The following is an 8,858-nucleotide window of genomic DNA, read 5'->3' as shown; positions in this document are numbered from 1 at the left end:
GCGGCCACTCTCAATCAGGGTGTGCCTCTGCCTTTCAGTCCCTCTGGTATTAACCAGGCATGCCTTGCAGGCCTGTCGTCAAAATCAATGTTTTCATTTTTTTTTTCACTTTTTTTTTTTGAGACCGAGTCTTGCTCTGTCACCCAGACTAGAGTGTAGTGGCATAATCCTAGCTCACTGCAACCTCCACCTCCTGGGTTCAAGCGATTCTCCTGCCTTAGCCTCCCAAGTAGCTGAGATTACAGGCACCGCCGCCATGCCCAGCTAATGTTTGATTTTAGTAGAGACAGGGTTACACTGTGTTCATCAGGTTGGCCTTGAATTCCTGACCTCAGTCAATCCACCCAACTCAGCCTCTCAAAGTGCTGGGATTACAGGCATGAGCCACCGCATCCAGCCCCACTTTTTATTTAAGTGTGTGTGCAATCTTCTGGAAACAGAAGAGTCTAAAATAAACAAGGGCATTTTCATGAGAGCAGCACTGGGGCGAGTCCTCTGAGACTGGCCGGCCCTGGGCGGTCATCCTGATCACCGCTGGCTTTTAAGGGCTGCAGGCATTTGCCAAGCTTGGGAAACCATTTCTGGACTTCTGGTGGGGTTGAGGTGGCCCCAGGCTCAGCCCTTCAACACTGTCACCATCCAGGACCAGTAAGGTCGGCCACCTCCAGGTTGGAGACCACTGTCTGAAAGCTGTTAGAATGACTTTCCCATTACTCTGAAGGAAGCAGAGTACCCTAAAACAGGTGAAGCCCCCAAAAAATAGGTGAGCCCCTTTTTCTTTTTTTGGGGGGGGAGGACGGAGTCTTTCTCTGTCGCCCAGGCTGGAGTACAGTGGCGCAATCTCAACTCACTGCAACCTCTGCCTCCCGGGTTCAAGCGATTCTCCTGCCTCAGCCTCCCAAGTACTTGGGATTATAGGTGCCTGCCACCATGCCCAGCTAATTTTTATATTTTTAGTAGAGACGGGGTTTCACCACGTTGGCCAGGGTGGTTTTGAACCCCTGACCTCAGGTGATCCACCCACCTCGGTCTCCCCAAGTATTGGGATTACAGACGTAGGTCACCACGCCTGACCTTTTTCGTATTTTTTTAGTAGAGATGGGGTTTCACCGTGTTGGCCAGGCTGGTCTCAAACTCCTGACCTCAGGTGATCCACCCGCCCTGGCGTCCCAAAGTGCTGAGATTACAGGCGTGAGCCACTGCGCCTGTTTTTTCTTTTTTAAAACAGGAGTGGTCAGTCAGGCGCGGTACTCACACCTGTAATCCTAGAACTTTGGGAAGCTGAGGTGGGCAGATTGCCCTCAGCTCAGGAGTTCGAGACCAGCCTGGGCAAAACGGTGAAACCCCGTCTCTACTAAAATACAAAAAAGATTATCCGGGCATGGCAGTGTGCGCCTGTAATCCCAGCTACCCAGAAGGCTGTGGCAGGAGAATTGCTTGAACTCGGGAGGTGGAGGTTGCAGTGAGCCCAGACTGTGCTGCTGCACTCCAGCCTGGGTGACAGAGCAAGACACCATCTCAAAAAAAATAAAAGAGAGACAGGGTCTCACTCTCTCGCCCAGGCAGGAGTGACAGAGTGAGACACCATCTGAAAAAAAAAAAAAAAAGACAGGGTCTCACTCTCTCGCCCAGGCTGCCAGGCTGGGGCGCAGTGGCGCAACCCCGGCTTACTGCGGCCTCCATCTCCTGGGCTCCAATCATCTTCCTGTCTCAGCCTTCCAGGTAGTTGGGACGACAGGTGTGCAGCACCACAGCCAGCTGATTTTTTCCCTTTTTTTGGTAAAGATGGGGTTCTGCCATGCTGATTTCAAACTCATGGGCTCAAGCGGTCCCCCCACCTCGGCCTCCCAAAGTGCTGGGATTACAGGCATGAGCCACCATGTTAACCCTTTTGCATCCCAAGCTGGCTGCTGCAGTTTCAGGCAGCTGTGAGCCTCCCAGGTGCAGCTGGAAGGAGAAGCCTCCTTGCATCTGAGAGCTCAGTTAGTTACTGGACTTGAATGCAACCCCACTGAACCTGCAGGAGCGGACTTGGAACGTTTCCATGGCTGCTTGCCGCAAACTCAGGGGTGCCGATGTTGATGGAATCCGATGGCTTCCTGAGTCAAGTCCTTGCCATCCCAGGAATGTGGGTTTGGGGAGGGGAATTCCAACTGCAAACCAAGTAACCTGTATGCAATGTGGCATTGGCGCCTGGGGACACAGCATGGCCTGCGTAAATTACGTAACTCCAAAGCCTGCCGTTTTGCAGTGCGTTCCATCCTTAAGCAGTCCCCGTGGTCTCAGGGTCGGAATGCCTGGAGTAGGCTTAACTCCTGCCTCAGCCTCCCAAGTAGTTGGAATTACAAGCACCCACCACCGTGTCCAGCTAATTTATATATACATATACATACACATATATATATATATATATATATATACACACACATATATATATATACATATATATATATACACATATATATATACACATATATATATATATATATATATATACAAATATATATATACACATATATATATATTTATATATTTTTTTTTTTTTTTTGAGACAGAGTCTTGCTCTGTTGCCAGGCCCCAGGCTGGAGTGCAGTGGCACGATCTCGGCTCATTGCAACCTCTGCCTCCTGGGTTCAAGCAGTTCTCCTGCCTCAACCTCCCGAGTAGCTGGGACCACAGGTACGTGCCACCACGCCCAGCTAATTTTTGTATTTTTTAGTAGAGATGGGGTTTCACCATGGTCTCGATCTCTTGACCTCGTGATCTGCACACCTCGGCCTCCCAAAGTGCTGGGATTACAGGCGTGAGCCACTGTGCCCAGCCTAATTTTTATATTTTTAGTAGAGATGGTGTTTCACCAGGTTGGCCAGGGCGGTCTTGAACCCCTGACCTCAGGTGATCCACCTGCCTTGGTCTCCCAAAGCGTTGGGGTGACAGGCGTGAGCCACCTCGCTCGGCCTTTTTTCTTTTTGTTCCCTGGGGACGGCACCAGCCACACAGGGGTGCCCCTTGTTCACGGTGAATGTTTCCTTTTCTGCAAAGCGGGGAGAAAGGTCTCCACTTCACCGAACGCTGGCTGGAGAGGAGGTGGTACGTTCAGTGGTAGCCAGTGCATCAGCAGAGAGAACCTGCTGCAGCCCCCTTCTCCTGGGCAGATGACAGCACTGCCTCCCCCATGAAGCCCACAGGACTCCCAGGACAGCCACTGTTTTCGCGGCCAAGGACACTGTTTTCATTTGTGTGTCTGGAGGCCACAGGTTGTGTTTTCACTTTAGGTCGGGAGTTCAAGACCAGCCTGGCCAACGTGGTGAAACCCTGTCTCTACTAAAAATACAAAAATTAGCCAGGCGTGGTGGCGCGTGCCTGTAATCCCAGGTAGTCGGGAGGCTGAGGCAGGAGAATCGCTGGAACCCGGGAGGCGGAGGTTGCAGGGAGCCGAGACACTGCACTCCAGCCTGGCGACAGAGAGACTCTGTCTCAAAATAAAAATAAACTAAACGTGCACAACCCAGTGGATCAGCACGCTGGCCACCTTGGGCGACCGTCGCCGCTGTCTGGTTGCAGAATATTCCTCACCCCAAAAGGAGACCGCAGATCCTTAGTACCTTACATAATTGTGCAGCATTCTTTTTCTTTTGGTCCTGTTTCTCATAAATGTGACCCAAACGGACGCTCCGCTCCGCGCCCGGCACCGGGGGAGGCAGAGGGACCCGCAGGTGTCCGGCAGGTGCGGCCGCCCCGCAGGGCCCCGCGTCCCGCGACGCTCGCCTCGTGGGAACGGGTCCCGCCCGGCCCGGACTCTCGGCTCTCCTCTCGGGTCTGCGGCAGGGGTCTCCGCGCGGGGCCGCGGGGGGGAAGCGAGGGCCTCGCCGCACCCGGGGAAGGGAGCCGCGTGGACCCAAGTGGCGCGGCCCCCGCACCAGCGCCTGATCTTCCAGCCCAAAGCAGAGAGCGGCTTAAGCACACAGGCCGTCTCAGCGCGGACCAATCGGAGCCCGCTGCGGTTCCTCCGGGCCCGCTGGTTGGATGCTGTCTCAGTCCGTCAGTCGCGGTCGGGGGCGGGGCGGGATCTGGCCAATGGCGCTCGCTATGGCTTCCTATGGTTGGCTCCCGTCTCCGTCCATTAGCGGAGCGGCGGCGTCGGGGGCGGAGGCGGGGCGGGCCTTCGGTTCCGGGCGCGCGGCGACCGTTGGGTGAGGCGAGCGCGGGGTCGGGTGCGGGTGCGGGCGCGGGCGCGGGGTCGGGCGCGGGGTCGGGCGCGGGCGCGGCCGCCTCTCAGGAAGACCCCGGGCCGGAGCGAGAGCGGGGGCGGAGGCGGGAGAGGCGGCGGGACGGGGGCGGGGCCGGCCCGGGGGGATTTCTCTGAGCGGCTGGGCCGGAAACCAAGTCCGAGCGGGGCCGGCGCGGGAAAGTTCGCGAACGCGCGCGGCCGTCCTCGGAGCAGCGCGGGGCACGGCCGGGGGTCTCGCGCGGGGTCGCGGGTCCCAGCCTCGCCTGCGGCCCGTGGGCGGCCCACCCGGCCCGGCCCCGCCCCGCCCCCGCGCCCTGTCGCCCCGTCGCCCCGTCGCCCCGTCGCCCCGTCCCCGCGTCCCCGCTCAGGTGTCGGCCCCTGAAGTCCCCGAAGCCCCGCGCCCCCACTCGGCTGCGTGCCCGGGCGGGTCGGGGAAAACCCGTGGGGCCGGGGGCGGAGCCCCGCTGCCTTCCTGCTGAGCGGCGTGGGAGCCGCCGGGGTCGGAGCGGAGGGAGACCCGCGTGAGCCTGGGAGAAAAGTCCCCTGGGCCGCGGGCGGGCGGGGCCGGGTGGGCTGCGGCGGGCGGGGCCCGGGCCTGGCGGTAGCGGCGGTGTCGGTGGAACGTGCAGGAATCCGGCCCGAGCGGCCGAAGGCGGGCGCTTGCCAGGCCGAGACGAGGGGCTCACAGCACCGTGGCCCTCGGGAGGCGGCCACGTGCAGCCCGGGGTCAGGAACGGTCAGGGCCAGAGCTGGGTGTTTGCCGTTGTCATTGTGAGGTCCTGAGGGCCGAGGGTCAGCGCGGGGGAGCACCGAGCCCGCGCTCGGTGCAGGGCGGAGGAGCTCCGTCTGACAGCCAGTGAAGACGGGGCTTGGAGGGGGAGGGAGTCTTGTCCGGGTCAAGTCAAGGGAAACCCAGACTGAGAACGGACCCTGCTGTGTGGCCACACGGTCTTAAGGGACAGGATTGCTGCACTCACTCAGTCTCTCTCCCTGTTAACGGCCCTAGATTTTAATAAGAGAAACTAAATGTATTGTGCATGAACACTTGTAAGATTGAAGAGCTCGGCCGGGCGCGGTGGCTCAAGCCTGTAATCCCCGCGCTTTGGGAGGCCGAGGCGGGTGGATCACGAGGTCAAGAGATCGAGACCATCCTGGTCAACATGGTGAAACCCCGTCTCTACTAAAAACACAAAACATTAGCTGGGCATGGTGGCGCGTGCCTGTAATCCCAGCTACTCAGGAGGCTGAGGCAGGAGAATTGCCAGAACCCAGGAGGCGGAGGTTGCGGTGAGCCGAGATCGCGCCACTGCACTCCAGCCTGGGTAACATGAGGGAAACCCAATCTAAAAAAAAAAAAAAAGATTCAAGAGCTCCTCTCCTGCCACACTTGCGTTTTATACTTTTGTATAAACAATTGTTAGGAGTTTAGGTTGTTACCAAGCTTCTATTTGGTATTATGTTCAGCCTGAAAAAGATGGGGTTACATCTAAAATTATAATTTTATCCGTTTATTTTGAGACAGGGTTTTACTCTTGTTGCCAAGGCTGGAGTACAGTGGCACGATCTCAGCTCACTGCAATCTCTGCCTTCCAGGTTCAAGCAATTCTCTTGCCTCAGCCTCCCAAGGAGCTGGGTTTACAGGTGCATGCCACCACGCCCGGCTAATTTTTGTATTTTTTAAAAAAGATATTTATTTATTTAGAGATGGAGTCTCGCCCGTCACTACGCCTGGCTAATTTTTTTGTATCTTTAGTACAAACAGGGTTTCACTGTGTTGGCCAGGCTGGTCTCGAACTCCTGACCTCGTGATCCACCTGCCTCAGCCTCCCAAAGTGTTAGGATTATAGACGTGAGCCACCTCGCCTGGCCCAATTTTTGCATTTTTAGTAGAGACGGGGTTTCATCTTGTTGTCCAGGATGGTGTCAATCTCTTGACCTCATGACACATCTGTCTTGGCCTCCTAAAGTGCTGGGATTATAGGTGTGAGCCGCCGCACCTGGCCTCAAGTTTTATGCCAAAGTGGGAACAGATTGGGGTACTGTCAGAAGTGTGGTAAAGTTTCGGTGTAGCATTTTTGAGTCTTCGTGATGATTTTCGTTCTTAAAATATATTATAAATGAGATTCAAATAAAATACTTAAGGAGTCTCTAAGCACAAAGAACCCCAGGGTGCACTGTGGTCATCTGTGGGACCTCAGGGGCCTTGGACCAGGCTCCCTACTGTGGCCTGGCTTTCTGGGATTGTGTTTTCATCTGGAAACAGGAATAATGATCCCTGCCCCTCCCACTGTGTCAGGGCAACATGATGGTCATGTGAGGCCATGCCTGTGAGGAGTGTCTGGCGGAGGAGAGGGAGGCGTGGGGGTGGGGGCTGGAGGCCACACTCTATGTTGGGAACCTGGGCTCCCTGCAACCTCCTCCTCCCAGGCTCAAGTGGTCCTCCCACCTCAGCCTTCTGAGTAGCTGGGACCACAGGTGCACACCATCACACCTGGCTAATTTGTTGTATTTTTCTATTTGTTTTGTTGTGTGTGTTTTTCGGAAGGGCTTACTCTGTTGCTCAGGCTGGAGTGCACTGGTACAATCTTGGCTCACTGCAACCTCCGCCTCCCAGGTTTAAGCGATTCTCCTGCCTCAGCCTCCCAAGTAGCTGGGATTACAGGCTTACACCACAATGCCTGGCTAATTTTTTGTACTTTTAGTAGAGACAGGGTCTCACCATGTTGGCCAGCCTGGTCTTGAACTCCTGACCTCAGGTGATCTACTACCTGAGCCTCCCAAAGTGCTGGGATTACAGGTGTGAGCCACCTCACCCAGCTGATAGTGGCCCTTTTTCAGGGTTTACAAGTAAACTTTCCTTCCACTTTTTGAGATCTGAGGACGTTACATGGAGGTTAGAGGCAAGTCTTGGAAGGCTGCTGGGCCTTGTCCTGGGCACAGGTTTCTTAGGCCCACCTCAGGGTTGTCATGGGGCAGGTGTGCACATCCACAGGGACCAGCACTGGGGGCTCCTCCAAGCAGGGCGAATGTGTTCAGGGTTCAGTGCATTCAGAAAACAGGAGAGCAGGGGGATAGGGGGCATCCTGAGGATGGGGTGGGGACAAGGCCAGATGGGGCTAAACCCCGTGGCTGGGTTGCCTTCTCAGTGCTCAGGATGCTCTTGGGGAGCCCTCAGTGAGGGGTGCCCTTCTGATGTGGGTGTGAAGGAGGAGCAGAGGGCAGGGTGGAGGTGAGAGAAGGGGCCAGTGGGATTGGCCTGTGATTTGGACAAGGAATGGCTCAGAAAGCATCCTGGGTAGCTGGGGCATGGAGGCGCACTCACCTGTGGTCCCAGCCACTTGAGAGACTGGCGGGAGGATCACTTGAGCCCAGGAGTTCCAGCCTGTAGTGTGCGGCGATCATGCCTGTGAATGGTTAGTGTATTCCAGCCAGGGCAACATAGCGAGCCCCTGTTTGTAAAGAAAAATGAAAGCCTCCCGGGTTTGTAGGTGACAAACCCTGGTGAATGGTGGAGCACTCCTGAGAGCTGGGAAGAGGAAGACCTCTTTCTGAGGCAGCAAACTGAGCAGAGATGAGAGGATGAGGGAAGGGCCTCAGCGGTGTTCTGGCCTCTTGGGTCTTTCTGAGACTTGCCAGTCCTGGGCCTGCTGGGAAAGGTCAGCCACTCTCAGGCGAGCAGTCCTGGGACCAGGTGACCCACGCTGCTGTGTCAGGGCCACGTTGTGGGACTTCGTTTTCTTCACTGCTGTGGCCACAGCCTTCCTGCTGCCGCTCTGGCTGGTGGATGGGTCCATGCTTCTTCAAGGATGCAAGTGACCCAAAGCTTCCAGGACACTTTTTTGGCAACTTGGGCCTTGGAAAGACAACAGAGCAGGTGTGCAGCATGAGGGCCTGTGGCTGAGCTGACCTGCCTGGAGGCATCAGCCAGGCTCCAGTAGCACAGCGAGGTTCCCATCTGGGGGCTGGTGTCCAGGCACAGAGCAGTCAGCATCCACTGTCCTTCCTGGAGGAAAAAGGGAAAGTGTGTTTGTTTTTTAAATGTTGTAATGGGCTGGGCACAGTGGCTCCCATCTGGAATCCCAGCACATTGGGAGGCTGGGGTGAGTGGGTCACATGAGGCCAGGAGTTCAAGACCAGCCTGGCCAACATGGTGAAACCTCATCTCTACTAAAAATATAAAAATTAGGTTTGGCACGGTGGCTCAGCACTTTGGGAGGCCAAGGTGGGCCGATCATGAGGTCAAGAGACTGAGACCATCCCGGCCAACATGGTGAAACCCCATCTCTACTAAAAATACAAAAAAATCAGCTGGACGTGGTGTCGCACACCTGTGTCCCAGCTGCTGGGGAGGCTGAGGCAGAAGAATTACTTGAACCCAGGTGGAGGAGGTTACAGTGAGCAGAGATTGTGCTACTGCACTCCAGCCTGGCGACAGAGTGAGACTCCGTCTCAAAAGAAAAATATATATATACACAAAAAATTAGCCAGGCGTGGTGTCGCACCTGTGTCCCAGCTGCTCAAGAGACTGAGGCAGGAGAAATGCTTGAGCCCTGGAGGCAGAGGTTGCAGTGAGCCGAGATTGTGCCACTGCACTGCAGCCTGGGGACAGAGCGTGAGTGAGCCGAGA

The 8,858-nt window shown here is 56.1% G+C and overlaps 1 protein-coding gene across 8 annotated transcripts in view; it reads left to right on the top strand.

The window, feature by feature from the left end:
• Nucleotides 1-4,133: 4,133 nt before the first annotated feature.
• Nucleotides 4,134-8,858, top strand: part of TRAF2 (TNF receptor associated factor 2) — a 36,043-nt gene continuing 31,318 nt past the window's right edge. For 2 of the 8 annotated variants that reach the window (XM_017505547.2, XM_037730316.1), the window contains exons 1-2: nucleotides 4,148-4,193; nucleotides 7,720-7,802. Coding sequence is in view for 2 of the 8 variants with exons in the window: in XM_017505545.2 (XP_017361034.1) it covers nucleotides 7,642-7,644; nucleotides 7,720-7,802 (86 nt within the window). In the remaining 6 variants the exon portion in view is untranslated. Of the gene's footprint in view, nucleotides 4,194-7,008; nucleotides 7,079-7,321; nucleotides 7,645-7,719; nucleotides 7,803-8,858 lie in introns of those variants that run through there. The other 6 variants (XM_017505545.2, XM_037730310.1, XM_037730312.1 and 3 more) reach the window with 5 other exon arrangements.

Source organism: Cebus imitator, unplaced genomic scaffold, assembly GCF_001604975.1.
Source record: "Cebus imitator isolate Cc_AM_T3 unplaced genomic scaffold, Cebus_imitator-1.0 Scaffold339, whole genome shotgun sequence".
NCBI lineage: Eukaryota > Metazoa > Chordata > Mammalia > Primates > Cebidae > Cebus > Cebus imitator.
This window is presented reverse-complemented; position numbering and strand designations above follow the sequence as displayed.